The 15,774-nt window shown below is 40.0% G+C and overlaps 1 protein-coding gene across 2 annotated transcripts in view; it reads left to right on the top strand.

Moving 5' to 3' along the window:
• Positions 1-614: 614 nt before the first annotated feature.
• LOC136527830 (uncharacterized) overlaps positions 615-15,774 on the top strand; it is a 28,537-nt gene continuing 13,377 nt past the window's right edge. The window contains exons 1-35 of one of the 2 annotated variants that reach the window (XM_066520684.1): positions 615-881; positions 1,243-1,543; positions 1,647-1,875; positions 1,967-2,306; positions 2,389-2,502; positions 2,578-2,706; positions 2,784-2,960; positions 3,066-3,254; positions 3,997-4,134; positions 4,251-4,376; positions 4,478-4,722; positions 5,239-5,342; positions 6,075-6,169; positions 6,265-6,501; positions 6,660-6,863; positions 7,002-7,107; positions 7,226-7,323; positions 7,705-7,850; positions 7,936-8,044; positions 8,116-8,262; positions 8,551-8,598; positions 8,697-8,825; positions 8,911-9,150; positions 9,240-9,386; positions 9,479-9,564; positions 9,638-9,743; positions 9,848-9,943; positions 10,115-10,267; positions 12,192-12,374; positions 12,456-12,691; positions 12,794-12,902; positions 12,999-13,118; positions 13,475-13,519; positions 13,671-13,748; positions 13,835-13,951. In XM_066520684.1, the coding sequence (XP_066376781.1) occupies positions 783-881; positions 1,243-1,543; positions 1,647-1,875; positions 1,967-2,306; positions 2,389-2,502; positions 2,578-2,706; positions 2,784-2,960; positions 3,066-3,254; positions 3,997-4,134; positions 4,251-4,376; positions 4,478-4,722; positions 5,239-5,342; positions 6,075-6,169; positions 6,265-6,501; positions 6,660-6,863; positions 7,002-7,107; positions 7,226-7,323; positions 7,705-7,850; positions 7,936-8,044; positions 8,116-8,262; positions 8,551-8,598; positions 8,697-8,825; positions 8,911-9,150; positions 9,240-9,386; positions 9,479-9,564; positions 9,638-9,743; positions 9,848-9,943; positions 10,115-10,267; positions 12,192-12,374; positions 12,456-12,691; positions 12,794-12,902; positions 12,999-13,118; positions 13,475-13,519; positions 13,671-13,748; positions 13,835-13,951 (5,226 nt within the window). In that variant the 5' untranslated portion in view covers positions 615-782. Of the gene's footprint in view, positions 882-1,242; positions 1,544-1,646; positions 1,876-1,966; positions 2,307-2,388; positions 2,503-2,577; positions 2,707-2,783; positions 2,961-3,065; positions 3,255-3,996; positions 4,135-4,250; positions 4,377-4,477; positions 4,723-5,238; positions 5,343-6,074; positions 6,170-6,264; positions 6,502-6,659; positions 6,864-7,001; positions 7,108-7,225; positions 7,324-7,704; positions 7,851-7,935; positions 8,045-8,115; positions 8,263-8,550; positions 8,599-8,696; positions 8,826-8,910; positions 9,151-9,239; positions 9,387-9,478; positions 9,565-9,637; positions 9,744-9,847; positions 9,944-10,114; positions 10,268-12,191; positions 12,375-12,455; positions 12,692-12,775; positions 12,903-12,998; positions 13,119-13,474; positions 13,520-13,670; positions 13,749-13,834; positions 13,952-15,774 lie in introns of both variants that reach the window. The other variant, XM_066520676.1, reaches the window with a different exon arrangement.

Raw genomic sequence — 15,774 nt, 5'->3', positions numbered from 1 at the left:
TTCTAATTTACAATTTTTCTGTGATTTACTATGCAATTTTAAGGTTTCAGCTAATTTATTTTTTTAAAAAAGAGATATAATCAAAGGTGGCCTGTATTTTGATTTGAGAAAAATCTGAGGAGGTTTTCGCAAAAATTGCTGAGAGTGTCTCTGGAGCGTGGGTTGATTTTCGATAAATCGAAGGTCTTTTTTTTTAAAAAAAACCCGGAGCCCATCCGTTCTGGACTTCGGGTTGATTTGGATATAATCTGAGGTGTTTTTTAAAAAATATTTTGAGAGGGCCTCTGGAGCACGGGTTGATTTCCGAAAAATAGAAGGGGTTTTTCATAAAATGACCACGGATCGTTCGATCTGGGCCGTCCGCATGCCCGATCGAACGGTCGCGAAAAACCCGTGACGTGGCACGCTAGCGGGCCACGATTTGGACGCAGGTTCAATATATAAAAGATACGAGCCCTAATTGCTGATGAATAAGGTTGGAGGGAGGACCGTTTCTAAAAATAAATATCCAGATCCTCTAAAAAAAATCAAGAAATGGCCGGAAGAAAACGTAAAATGTCGGCAAGCGAGCGAGCAACATCCCCCCCGGCATTTGCATTTCGCATTTTGGCTTCCTCGACTGGAGTCATCGTCACCGTCAGGACGTCACGGCCTGACACAACGACTCAGCGACACTCTCGCAGCCTCGCCTCGCCTGCGCTCTCTCCGCCTGGCGCTTGCAGAAGCAGAAACCAGCAGCGATCCCGCCGCGCCGCCCTCGTTCACCGCTTACTGCCGGCGGGATGATCCCGTTCAACCCCGCGGTCGCCGCGGAGGTGCGCGCCCTGATCCAGGGCGCCGAGGACTCCACCTTCGATCCCATATATCGCGAGCTCTCCCAGGTAATACTCCAGCATCAGTTGCCTACCCCAACCGTAGACAAGCTGTCCGTGCTTCGTTAAGATCGAGCGCGCGTTGCACGACCGATTCGCAATTTGGCTTGTCAGGATCCAGCAAACGATCTGCCCATGGTTGATCCCGTGCTTAGAAATGACTAGTGTGTCAGGATTAATCTAGGGTTTCTGTAGAATCTGCCCACTGTCGATCCAATGTTTAGAAACGCCATTAATATTATGGGTAATGTATGGTTTTTGAGGATTTAGCTGCCATAATCTCCTTTTTAACATGAACATGTATCCTTGTTTGCTCTAACTCTGAAGACACTCTTAGCATGTTTCTTACTAATTATTGGTATTGTTTCAGCTTGTGGATTGTAGCCCTGATGGGTGTGTTTTGTTGCTTCAAGTTTGTGTGGATGAAATGCTCTTGAACATTGGTGGGGCAAAGAACCACCAATTGAAACATGATCTAGTAGCCACCATCTTCAGATATTGTGTGGATAAACCCTACTTCAGCACCAGTTTCTGTGAAGCATTGAGGGCAATACCTGTCAGCGATGGGTTCCTTGAAACACTGTCCAATGAACTTGAGTTATCTGCAGCTGAGATGGTTGGAGTTGGACTTGCTCTCTCAGATTCTGAGAATCCAGACTTGAACCTGGAAGGTAAATAGTTGGATTTCGGAAAGCTTTTTTTATTAGAAATAGATTTGCTTTGTGAACTATTAGTTCACTTCCTTGATATGCTTATCTGATTCTTTCTATGCAGGGAGAAAATTTACAATTGCTCAAATTGAGGAGTTATGCTCAAACCATGCTCATTCTGTATCAAATGAACGGATCCAGGAGATTGTTGTGTTTCTTCTTCAGACTGAAGGCCTCTCAAAGCATATGGACTCCTTTACTAAGATTGTTTCCCTATTAAATGTCGAAGAGGGGCCAGTCTATTTTCCTGTCCCACTTCAGCAAGCCAATAGTGATCAAGCAAATTCTTTGAGGTTTTCAGAGTTGCCTCGTTTATATATGTTTGTTCCATGTATCAGGTTGCCTTGTTCACACATTTTTCTTTGCTTTCTTTGTGTTGTACAGATATACAGAGATGTGCATTGGTAGCTCAGATGATGATTTTGACTCCCTTCTATCTGAAATTGGAAAACAAATAAGCCTGCCTGATATCATCAGTAAACTGGGATATGGATGTACTTCTGATACTACTCATTGTAAAGAAATGTTGTCACTCCTTGAGCCTCTTGATGATATGGCAATCTCTAAGTTACTAGGGGCGATTGTTTGCACTCGTATTGGTGTTGGAGAAGCTCAAAATACATATTCAGTATTCCTTTCGGCTTTTGGGAACAACCAAACAATTGACTCATCTCAGTTGACTGCATGGAATATTGATGTCCTTGTGGATTCAATCACTGAAATTGTGAGACTTGACTATCTTTGTTTTTGGTGCTCATTTGTTTTTTTTTTCCATTTCTTTCTTTTACAGTACTTGCAAACTGCAGGCACCTGGAACTAACTGGACACATGTAATAGAAAATCTTGATCATGAGGGTTTCACTATCCCTGATGAAGCAGCTTTTCGTTTATTGATGTCTATATATTCTCGAGCCTGCAAGGTATTTACCATTATTTCTTGTTCTGGATACTAGATTTCTAAACTGTTCAGCTGACTTGTTTATGGAATCATGTAGGATCCATTCCCACTTCATGCCATCTGTGGGTCACTGTGGAATAATACAGAAGGACAGCTGTCATTCTTGAAACATGCAGTGGCATTGCCAAATGATACATTTACTTTCGCACATTGTACCAGGAAGATGGTATCTCATCCTAGTATATTGTAAACTTTCGCTTCTTAATAAACATGCACACTTATAACCTTTGTCGTATTCTTTAGGCTTTTCCAGACTTGGGAAATCGTAACCAAGGCAACCAGGCTTGGTACTGCCTTGACCTTCTTGAGGTGTTATGTCAGCTTGCCGAACTTGGCTATGCAAAGCCAGTGCGAGCTATGCTTGATTATCCTCTGATCAATTGTCCTGAAGTGTTACTTCTTGGTGTTAGCCATATCAATGTAAGTTTTGAGTCCTTAGTGTCTCAGAACTAATAATATTTGTTAGCTGCATCCTTGAGTAATTCATATTTGTTAACTATCATGAACTCTAATCATCTTTTGCAGACTGCATATAATCTCATCCAGCACGAAGTGTTATCTTGTGTTTTTCCTGATGTGGTGAAGAACATGCACAGCAGTCTTATGAATTATCTCTGGCATATCAACCCTTACCTTACTCTTCGAGGATTTGTTGATGCTCATTCTGACATAAGTTGTCTTCTGCGAACTGTTGAGATATGTGAAGACCTAAAGGTAGTACAGTAGACGACCCTTATGTAGCGAGTTGGCTACTGAACAACCTTATTACAATTCCCTTTTGCAAGTTGAATTGTCTCTGTTTTTTCATGTAATTTAACAAGTCCTAATTGGGTAAGCTGATTCTTATTGTATGCATGTGAATATTGTCATAAAAAACTTGAAACTTGTACTTGTCACATGGACCGTTTAAGTTGGATTTATGCTAATGGCAATTCTTGACTGCTAAACTAGTCTGTTAACACTACAGGAAAAAATGTTAAAACTATAAACTAGCTAAAGTGATGGTGAGGACTGAGGGTACTATACAAGTCTTAAAGTTTAAACTGTGGATAACATGCATTAACACAACAATGGATTTAATAATACATTTCACACTGGTGGCTCCGGCTTATGAATTGATAATATATACGAGCCAGTTTTCTGTTGAAAGTTTGAAAGAAGATGCTTGGTCCACATTGGATCAGCTCATAAAATTAAACACTTCACAGAAGCAACCTTGGGTTGTGTTTCGGTTTTGTAGTAGATTAAAGTCCTAAACATTGCAGAATAGCAATTAGCCAATTATGTGCTGCTCTGTTTGAACTTTGAAGATCTTTTTTTACACTAGCCTTAATTACCGAGTTTTTGTAGGTGGATGCGGCATTCATATTGGCTGTGCAAGAATAGTTTATTCTGATATTAAAGGATTTAGTTACTGCTTGAACCATAATCCTTTTTCATTTTCCCCCTGAAACAGATCTTGGCTACTGTCCTTGATTCCACCCCGTTTGCATTTAGCATTAGACTTGCTACAGCTGCCTTTAGGAAGGACCATAGCCATCTTGAAAAATGGCTGACTGAAAAGTTGAGTGCACAAAGAGTGACCTTTCTTGAGGTAATACACATGACTTCACAAATCATGCTACATAGTCATGAAGATGTTTTCATTTTCTATATGTACTGCTAGTTCTGCTTGGCATTATGATTTACATGCTAGTACTATATTCCCAGGAATGTGTTCAATTCTTGAAAGAGATTATGATAAGCACAAATTATAATGCTATGGAAGGTGCCATTCAACATCTTCAAGCTACTCTTTCAAATATCTGCTGGGACTCTTGCCCTGTATTTATAAAGGTTTCAGTTATCTTATTTTCATTTGTGCTCTTGTTATGGTCTATGGACTTACTTTTCAAATCAAATGAGTAAACATATGAGCAAATGATGTACGTTTACAGGTTCTTCGTTCTCACTCGGGGCAGCTGCTGTCTAACCAACTGGTGGATGAACTAAGGAGAGTTGAATCAGTGTATGAATCAAGTAATCGTGGTGATGTAGGAAGGGACATGCCTTCTTCTGATGGAGGTTCTGAAGACATCGAAGCTCAGGCAAATATTTATTTTCAACAGATGTTTGCTGGACAGATAAGCATTGATGCTATGATACAGATGCTTGCACGCTTCAAAGAATCAAAAGACAAGAGGTATTTTTCATTTTTTCAATTTTCCTTACTTGATCTTTGTTCTGCTTAATCTGTTGCCTATCTCACTCAAATGTGTGTATCATAACAAAACTGCAAAACTAGGTATCTAATAAAATGACGCTTAATGAGGTGCTGTGCGACTATTCCTTTATATAAAAAATATTGAGATGTTATGAAAGCTGTACTATATGCATACTATGTTGTGGCTTTAAATATTGAGACTGAATCCACGTGTCCGCGTCCGATACGAAGTCCTCGAAGCTCACGCGTCCATGTCCGATTATTGAAGTTCAGTTCAAAAAATCGTGACCTTGGTGCAATGCACGGGCATGTATCAAGTGACTTGTTTATTTGCATACACAGTCATGTAAATTAGCTGTTTGAGTTATATTCTGGAAACAACTGCCAACATCTTCACTTTTTGTCCGCGATGACTTGTTTTAATGTTGAATTCTGTCTATTCTGTTTGTTCACTTGCTGATGTCTTTATTTGATAATATTATTATGGGTAAACAGGGAGCTATCAATTTTCAACTGCATGATCTCAAATTTGTTTGAAGAATACAAGTTCTTCCCGAAGTATCCAGATGCACAACTTAAATTAGCTGCTGTGCTTTTTGGTAAGTGTTGGCTTTTCTTGCTTTGTGTTCCTAAGTTTATACAGAAACACATTTGCATTGGACAATACATTATTTAATAATAGTTGCAATGTATTACAGCATGTTGTTGTCTACTAGAGCTTTGCCTTTTGCTTACCAAGCCTTCTGACATCTTCTTGTGTGTTTTATTATGCAAAGCTGTAGCTTGGTCTTGGTTCATTGTGACTCTTTTTTGGTTTAATATTTGGGAAAATAGTGTGGCAGTTATGACTTATGAGATATACATGAGTTAGGTGGTTTCAATTTTTTTTCATGAGAGATACATGTTGTTGAAGGGCGGGCCTGGTACAAGTGGTAGAGTCTTACCGCCTGTGACCGGAAGGTCCCGGGTTCGAGTCGCGGTCTCCTCGCATTGCACAGGCGAGGCCGCGAGGGTAAGGCTTGCCACTGACACCCTTCCCCAGACCCCGCACAGAGTGGGAGCTCTCTGCACTGGGTACACCCTTTTACTCTGGTTTCTTTTCAATACTCATTTTGATCTTGTGGAAGAAATATTTGTATCCCACACGCATGCTTTGCTTGTATCTGGGTTGTCTAAGTTGGATGATACTTGGCAGCATTGTCCAAATGACCAGGCTATCATGTTCTTTGATTCTGTTTTGCTATGTATTTGTGTTTACCATGTCTGTGAGTATCGCGCTGAAGTCATTATCTGCTTAAGGAAGCTGATTCTGTTCTTCTGTTTGGATATAGGCTCTGTCATTAAACATCAACTTGTGGCCCACCTGGCACTTGGAATTGCTCTACGGGGTGTTCTTGATGCCCTGCGTAAATCCATTGATTCGAAGGTTTGTTTATGGTTGTTTTCTTTCAGTTGTATCTACTCTCCCCCATTACTTACTTATTTATGAAAACTCTACATCTGATTGCATGATGGTTGCAGATGTTTATGTTTGGTACAACAGCGTTGGAGCAGTTTATGGATCGAGTAATTGAGTGGCCACAATATTGCAATCATATACTGCAGATTTCACATCTTCGTGGGACACATGCTGAGTTAGTTTCTGCTGTCGAGCAAGCACTTGCCAAGATATCGTTGAGTCAAAATGAGCCCAATTTGAGCCCCATGCTTCCTGTGGATCAGCGAGTTTCTGGTTCACAGTCTATTGAAAACATAGAGGTACACTCACATCCATTAGGTCAAGAAGGAAACATTCAACTGGTTGTAATAACTGAAGCTTGTTTGTACATGTTTTTTTTTGCCACTTTTCTAAGAAGGTTATTCATGCACATCATCACCTATTCCTTTTTTCTGAAACAAATGCTTCGTGTATGTAGTCTTCTGAAGCATCATGGCAGTTCATAAATTCAACTCCAACACAACTAGATAGGACAATTTCTTCCTTTGCATTGCAACAGAGGAATCAGGGATTTCTCGGGGAGAGGTCCAAAGGCTCTATTAATACCAGTCAAACAAAAACCATCATGGCTAGTGGTCAACCTCCTCTCACTTCAACTAGTGATTTGGGTGTCAATTCAAAGGTATTGTATGATGTTACATTTCCATGTCGTGTGATGCTTGACAAACGTAGAAATCTGTATTCTATACTTTTGCATCTCTTGAATATTCAGTTTAACATTATGTTTTCATTAATTGTTGCAAAATCTGAACATGTGCAGGCTGCTGTATCACTGTCGTCTCAATCTTCACCCCATCATTCTAGCAGCGTATCATCTCTTTCACAATCTTCTGGTTTTGTACGATCTAGAAGTTCAGCTCCATCAGGTTATTTTCACGCTCACATAGAGTAAATATTAACCAGGAAGGAGGTAGCTAACTGTAGTTATTTCTGCTCTTAATATATGGCATGGCTAGATTTGTGATATGTCCCATTGTTTTGCAGGCATTCTTCGACAACCTTCCTACACTACAGGATTTGGATCTGCTTTAAATATCGAGACTCTTGTTGCTGCAGCTGAACGAAGAGATACACCAATTGAGGTTTGTTTAGTTTTTAGGGCGAATTAACACCAGAAGTCTTTGTAAACTTGTGTGGGAACCCTAAAGACTAGAATATAATTTGAAGACCTAGAGGAGCCTGGTGCAAGCGGTAGAGTCTTACCGCCTGTGACCGGAAGGTCCCGGGTTCGAGTCGCGGTCTTCTCGCATTGCACAGGCGAGGGTAAGGCTTGCCGCTGACACCCTTCCCCAGACCCTGCACAGAGCGGGAGCTCTTTGCACTGGGTACGCCCTTTTTTTAGAGGACACAATAGATCAAGTTTTGAGGGCATTGAGTATAGTTTTTATTATTTTATTTGGATCCTTATTCTGTAAGATAGTGCATAAGTTTTATTATAGATTAACTTTTCTGTTGCCACCTAGGCCCCTCCACCTGAAGTTCAAGACAAAATTTTCTTCATGATCAATAATATTTCCATTTCTAATATGGAGGCTAAGGCAAAAGAGTTTAATGAGGTTTTACAGGAGCATTATTATCCTTGGTTTGCACAATACATGGTCATGAAAAGGTAGACATTGATGATACAATTGTACTTTCTTTTATTTCAATGCAACAAAACATGTTCAATTTTAGGATTGTGCACGTCTTCGCAGGGCAAGCATTGAACCGAATTTCCATGACTTGTATTTGAAATTCTTCGACAAGGTTAACTCAAAATCATTGAATAAGGAAATAATGAAAGCTACATACGAGAACTGCAAGGTCATGTTCACTCAGATTTGTCTTTTTATTTTTTTGGTCATGCTCTGCTTGAGACTTTTTTTTTCCAATAGGTCTTGTTACGGTCGGATCTTATCAAATCTAGTTCTGAAGAGCGTTCGTTGCTAAAAAATCTTGGTAGCTGGCTTGGAAAATGCACTATAGGTAGGAATCAAACATTACGAGCAAAGGAAATTGACCCAAAAATCTTAATAGTTAAGGTAAGTACTTGTATTTAAATCAGTTTCTTTTCTTTGTTCATTCTATAATTCTGTGTCATGCTTGTTTTCGTAACCTGTATGTTTTGCTGTTAGTTGCTTCATCCAGTCTTCTAACTTCTAAACTTTGTTAATTCTGTGCATCTCTTGCTGCCTTTCGCTTTTGGAATCTGGATTGAATGCTGAATTAAGTAGTGGTCAATGATGCTTATCAAGCAGTTCAAGCAGATGATGCTTTAGCCATAATGCTTCTTCCTGACCTGACATTCAATTTTGATTTCCCCTTTTCAGGCTTATGAAAGGGGGTTGATGATTGCGGTCATTCCGTTTACTTCAAAGGTGCTGCTCTTTATCTTTATCTTATCTTATTTTTTTCCCAAGAAAAAAGAAACATAGCCATTATTGTGCTTTTCATTGTGATACTGTTGTTTTTTCAGATTCTTGAACCTTGCCAATCAAGTATAGCATATCGTCCTCCAAATCCCTGGACGATGGGTATTCTTAGTCTTCTTGTTGAGATATACAATCTACCTAATCTCAAAATGAACCTCAAGTTTGACATTGAGGTTTGTGCATATTCAAAGTTGTGGTAATAAGGGATATGTTCTGCTTAAAAGAATGATATCTAATTGTGATTATTTGGTGTCATAGGTCTTGTTTAAGAATCTTAGTGTGGACATGAAAGATGTAAAACCATCTTCTCTTCTTAAAGATCAGATTCGGCAGGTTGTCGGAAATCCAGATTTTTCAAATAAAGATGTTATTGCATCTCAAACACCTGCAGCAGCGGAGGTCTCTTCCGGTATCGTTCCTTCACTGAACCATGTAGAACTACAATCTGAGATTAATAGCACTTCACGTGCTACAAGCCTTCCAAATATGCTTAGTCAGGTCGGTTCACTTCTCTCATAGTCAGCGAAGATTTCAGCTTTTTGCATTTTCTAATATTTCAATTCACCTAGAGTACTTCTGTTGTGCAGTATGCAGCACCTATTCGCCTACCCCCAAACAGTATGCTTGAAGATGATAAGGTTGCTTTAATCATGCCTGAACAAGTTAGCTCTCACAGCCTGACCCAGGTTGCACCACCTCAAACACCATCACCGTCCCCATTTTCTTTGAGTCAGGTTGAGACTCGTTGCTTTTCTATGCCCCATGCCCTTCTCCCTTTCTTTAATTTCAATATTTCTGTACTTATTCGTTAATGGATTCTTTACAGCTTATGGCAGCAATTCCACGTGCTGATATATATTTTAGAATCAATGAAAAGCTTAACTCACTTGGCCCACAATTGCAGTATAGCAAGTATGTTTCTCTATATAAGCTTACCTCACTATAGTTTCTTTTAATCATCTGACAACACTCTTGATCTTCATAGAATCATGGACGTGGCATTAGATAAGGCTATTAAGGAGATTATAGGTCCTGTTATTCAAAGAAGTGTTACAATAGCTAGCCGAACCACTAAGGAACTTATTCTAAAGGTAAACATATTGTAATGTTTCAGTAATTGTCGATCGGCAATCGGCATAGATATTTGTATTACTGGTGGATTTATTTGTAACAGACTGCATTTACTTTCCTGTAGGATTATGCAATGGAATCTGATGATGGGACCATTTCTCGCTCTGCACATTTGATGGTTGGCACATTAGCAGGAAGTTTAGCCCATGTTACTTCCAAGGTATTTATTCTTAATTCTTATTTGATTTGGTGACATATCTTTTTAGAATAATAGGACATCCAAGCCATGCTTAAGTTCAACTCTTTTAGTTTTATTTTCAACTTGATTAGTATGTTCTGGTTGGATATCATCTACAAAGGATTACATTCAATTCTTTTGTTTCTGTTGCAGGAGCCTCTTCGTGTTGCTTTGTTATCTAATCTTCGAAGTCTTGTTCAGAACCTGATTAGCAATAGTGAAACCACTGAACAAATTAGTCACATCCTTGTTAATGATAATCTGGATCTTGGATGTGCTCTAACAGAGACTGTGGCAACACGCAAGGTACCTCTTTGACATTTTTTGTGCCTTTTGGCAATGTGCATATTCTCTCGAACTACGCAAGAGAGCTGCGTGTCATTTCATTAAGAAGAAAAAAGATACAAAAGGGAGGGAAGTAAGAAACCCCCTCCCAGGCACCCCCACGGGGTTTATTCAAAACAACATACTACTTAGAAAATAAACTAGAAAAAACATGACCAGCTACCACAAAATGACCAAGGACCTAGGGATCCAAGACCAACGACCTAGCAAGGAACTCATTTAAAGCCGAAGCTCCCACTATGCACCATAAATTACTCTCATTGGCCACAGATTGAAGCAGCACCTCTGTGCTAGGTGTAGCACCTTCAAAAACACAAGCATTTCGGTGCTTCCATAATTCACAAGCAACTAAGATGATCAGACTATTGAGGCCTTTGCGCGATCCTCTTGGAACGCCTTTGATGGTGCCACACCACCAACCAGAGAAGCGAATATTGGATCCTTGAGGAGCAAAAGACAGAAGGTCCAGCTTTTGAAAAATCATGGTCCAAATCTGTCGGGCGAACACGCATGAGATGAGGGTGTGTTGAATATTTTCCTCAGCCTGATCACAAAGCGGGCATGCTGGCGGGTGAGGAAGCCCACGCTTGGCAAGGCGATCAGCTGTCCAACACTGGTTGTTAATGGCCAACAAAAAAAAAAGTACACCACAAGGGTGCCCAGCTTCTCCAAATACGCTTCCAAGGCGCAGACCTGATGCTTCCAAAGAAAAAGGCATTGTATGCAGACCTGCTGCTGTATGTTCCAGAAATACTTAGCTTCCATTTATGCTGATCAGGAACTGTTGGCTGTAAAACCAGGTCATCAACCAATCCCCAAATAAGCAGATACTCTCTTAGCACTTGTACAGTCAAAGCCCTCTAATATCTGCCACCCAACGCCTATTGTCCAGGGCCTGGGCCACCTTGCGTTGCTTTACAACTCTTTTGGAGATCAAGCTGAATAGATTGGGTGCGAGTTCAGAGATTGTCCTGCCTTGCCCATCTATCTGACCAGAATTTAGTTGACTCACCATTACCAATTGAAGTTTCAACAGCAACATTGAAAAGGGCTAAAGCATTTTGTGGCACCTGGATTGGCGATCCTGCCCAAGATCGAGATGCATCAGTTTTTTTGTGCCCAAAGCCAGCGGATGCGCAGCGCCCAACCAAGAGTTTCTAAGTTGTGAATTCCAAGACCACCATACTGCAGAGGGCGCAACACGTTTTCCCAAGCAACTAGACAGTTCCCACCATTTGCTTGCTCTTGGCCTTTCCAAAGGAAGCCTCTGCGCTGCTTATCAATTGCCCTGATAACCCACTTAGGCAAGTCCATTTCGATCATGAGGTAGATGGGGACTGCAGTTAAAACCACTCTCACCATGATCAACCGACCAGATCTGTTCATTAAGGAAGCCTTCCAACCAGGGAGGTAATCAGCCACCTTGTCAATCAATGGGAGGAGGTCATTTTTGGTCGGCTTGTGAATTGTGAGAGGAAGGCCAAGATAAGTACAAGGAAAATCTTTTAAGGCACATGACAATATATCAGAAGCATCCCTCATATGATCCTCAGAGCAATGGATCAGAGTTACTGAACTTTTTGTCAATTGGTCTTAAGACCTGACTAAAAATTGTGCTGCCCGGTCAACAGTGGCAGGCAGCCTAGTCAGGCTCAACCACAATAGGGAGCCACGACCTGGCCAGCCCAGCCCAGCCAACCGAGCAAGCAGGGAGTAGTAGTGATAGTATGTGAGGAAGTTCAATGTGCATATTCTTTTTTTTTAACTTTTATAAGTTCTATTTATTTGGTAATTTGTTACATATATTATATTCTATGATGGCAATAAATGGCATAAGGCAAACTATGAGATTTGCAGAATCACAGTGCCAATGGTATTATTGCAGGCTGTTGAGATGATTGATGGAGACATAAAGCAACCTTTTGCACAACTCAGGAGACAAAAGGAACTACAAGGCTCAGCTTATTATGATGTTTCTCCTTACACTCAAGGTCTTACACGTGTCCCTGATGTACTCCATCCTAAGCCTTCTGGTAATTTGTCTGTTGTCCAAGGACGAGTATACGAGGTGAAATAGCATCATGAATTTATTCATTTTCAGTCAATTTTCATTTCAAACACCTGCATCTTATTTTGATGTCAATTTCAGGACTTCATCACTGTGTGGCATAGCCAGAGTAGTCAAAATGCTGGTGCAACAACTTCTGCTACAACAGTGGCCATTGCCTCAACCGAATCCAGTACTGCTTCAGTTCATGGACCAATTTTAGCACCACCAGCCTCCAGTAGTTTCTCAACTCTCCAATTTGCTGCATTCACATCTGCAAATCATTCAACAGAACTAATACCTGACAAGATAGATCCTGGTGCTACACAACTTTTAAGGTAAGGATGAGGACTCCCTCTTTTGTCTTACTTGTACATTGATTGAAGCACCTTGTTTGGATGTATTATATTTTTCCATGACAGTGTTTCTGCTCAAATTAGTACGACTGACAGTTCTGGCCAAGCTTGTGGAATCACAAATGTTGCATCGATTTTTCCTCCTATGGCCTCTGGTGACCTTCTAGTGGGTGAACTAGCAACTGCAACTAAAGTTAGTAACTTATAGTCTTGTGTTCACATGAAGTAAACTGAAGAGTGTTTGATTAAAGGGTACTCTTGATTAAACTTTGCACAACTGTGCTCCCAGGATGTAGGTTCTGCAATACCACCTTCACCCACAGTTGCTATCAATCATCTAGGATCTGCTTTTCCAGAATTGCTGAATACTGGTGATGCATTGGACAGATATCAACATGTTTGGCAGAAGGTAATATTATTTTGTACATTGGGAAATAACTGTATTGGATCCAGTAGTATCATAGAGGAACAGCATGATCTATGCCAGTATGACTATGTCAGGTACAAAACTAACATAAAAATGGAGTAACTTCCTGTAACGTTTGTCCATGTTATCTGCTATAGTTCGAAACCTTGCATGTGGATTTTAGTGTCGTTTCTTCTTTGGCATATGCAAATGATCTTCAACTGCAAATCACAATACTATTAGACCTTGTTAAGTATGCTTTATTTTTTTCTGCTCTAGATGCCATCTGTGTTAATGTATCGTACACATTTTGGGCAACGGTATTGTTGATCAGTTTCCCCATTCTCTGTATCTTTCAGCTTGAAACCTTGATTGTAAACAATGGGAAAGATGTGGAAATTCAGGTCAGCCTGCTGGCTACATATTTGAATATTTCTTACTAGGGGTTTCATTTTTTTTTATATTTTAATTTCTTCTATTGGTAGGCTAGATACATTTTCTCATAAATTAATCCTTTCTTGACAAAGTGGCATCTATGACTGTTGTTGTGTTTAGTCTGTTATCGCCGAAGTTCCTGATATCTTGTGCAGATGTGTGAGTCGGGATGAAGCCGCTTTAGCAGTTGCACAGAAGGTTTGTCATCAGTTATGTTACACGTTCTGTTCCATTTATTGTCTCTTTCCTTGAGTTTTTTTTTCCCTTTGGTGTTTTGGTTCCAGGTTTTCAGAAGTTTGTATGAAAATGCATCAAAGAGCACTTTTGTCACATGGCTTCTAGCAACCCTTGTTGCAGTGCGTGATGTTTGCAAACTTGTCATGAAAGAGTTAACAAGCTGGGTATATTTCTCCACAGTAGTCAACTAGTCATCTCCTTTTATTCTAAAGTAAAATTTGATCAATGCCACTTCTAGTTTTTTTTGTAAGATCTGATTCTACTGTCTTTTCTTCTTGTGATGATCTATTTACTGCTGTAGAAATCAGGATAGTTTTCTCTCTATGCATTGTATTTGAATTTAGTGGCGAGAGACTCTTTTTTTCTCTGAAACACACAGGAGAGCTGCATATCTTGTATTGAAGAGAGAAGAGATGGTCCCTTAAAAGACCCTTACAAACAACCACTCTAACTCCACTAAGGCTTAGTTTGGGAGGAGAGGGCAGATCCGCCCAGGGAGCAGCAGCTCCTAGGGGGATTTTTGTGGACCATCGGACCCCCCTCCACGGCAGGGGAGATCAACCCTATTCCCTGCTGCTGTTTGGGAGCATCTGACTCCAGGGAAGATCTTACATGTGTGAACCAAAAGAGATAAAAACATCAGTTAAAGACATGCCAAAATCAAGAAAAAAACAAAAATCTAAAGATCGTAAGAAAGATAAAAACATCAGTTATTTGATGATATAATTACATGCTCTGCATCATCATTATTACATACATACATAAATAAATAAATAAATAGCTAAAAACTCAGTACTCCACACAGTACTTTGCTCTGAACATTAGTCTCAACATGGCATTCTTCAGTTTTCTTCTGAACAATGATGATGTTCTATTACTCCTGAAGCCTCGAACTCAAGGAGAGCACAGGACAAACTAACAAATTGCTTAAGGAGACAGATCATGCGTCATCACAGTATATATGTAATTACTAACTAGCATGTTCATCAAAGTAAATTAACTACAGATACAATGTTGACCTAGCACAGTCCGCCATCTCCTTTTGGGTGTTGGTTGACTCCACCTCCAGTTTTCCTACATAACCATAACAGCATAGCTCGATGCTTAGGATACACATACAAAAACAAAAACGTACTTAGATGGAACTCTGTAGTAATAGACTGTAAGTACCTTTCCATAAACAAACACTATAAGTATTAAACATGGACTGTAGCAAATGTAACATTAAATCAACAGGAACTAATAGTATTAAACATGGACTGCAGCAACAAATCATATGCTGCAGCTGAGGCATAGCCATCCTATCCTATACTTGTCTCTTACTGCCAGTAACTGTAAGTGCTGCTACAGGCAGGCTCATTGGTATGCTACATGCAATTACCAAGATCAAATAGAGGGACATGGTCTGACCTCGCTGTCTGACGGTGAGAGCAGAGTTGTTGTGGTGTTGACTGTCAAAAGAAAGCACGGTCAGTTGAGTTTCAGTTGAAAGCACATTCATTTGCCAATTAACTGTGATCCGAGGACTAACATGATTTATACAGGAAAGGTAATGAAATGTAAATAACTGTTACATTTAACGTCCAGCATATGTGAAATATGCTTAATCTGTCTAGCCGATGTTATTACAGTACAAGCTATGCACACAGCGACGTCTAGAAGCATGAGCATGGACAGACAAGAAATAAGCTATGTGCATAACGAATACAAGCTAAGTTCTTAGGAAAGAAACAAGACAATCAAGATGTTATTACCCAACTCATACATTCACCTGACAAACTGCGCATGTACATGGAACTCCATAATTTATTTAAATAAATCAGGAAATAGCTTCAGTAGAGGACCCAGTAGAACCCAGTGGACGCAGCTAAGATGTGCAACATTGTGGCAGAAGATGATCAGAAATTCAGAATCGATTCTACGCCAAAATCCAACAGGCTTGAGAGGCCAGGAGATCCTACTCGATCCAAGAACACACAAAGATGAA

The sequence above is a fragment of the Miscanthus floridulus genome, chromosome 2, assembly GCF_019320115.1.
Source record: "Miscanthus floridulus cultivar M001 chromosome 2, ASM1932011v1, whole genome shotgun sequence".
NCBI classification, from domain to species: domain Eukaryota; kingdom Viridiplantae; phylum Streptophyta; class Magnoliopsida; order Poales; family Poaceae; genus Miscanthus; species Miscanthus floridulus.
The sequence above is the reverse complement of the archived record's forward strand: the minus strand, read 5'-3'. Positions and strand labels throughout refer to the sequence as shown.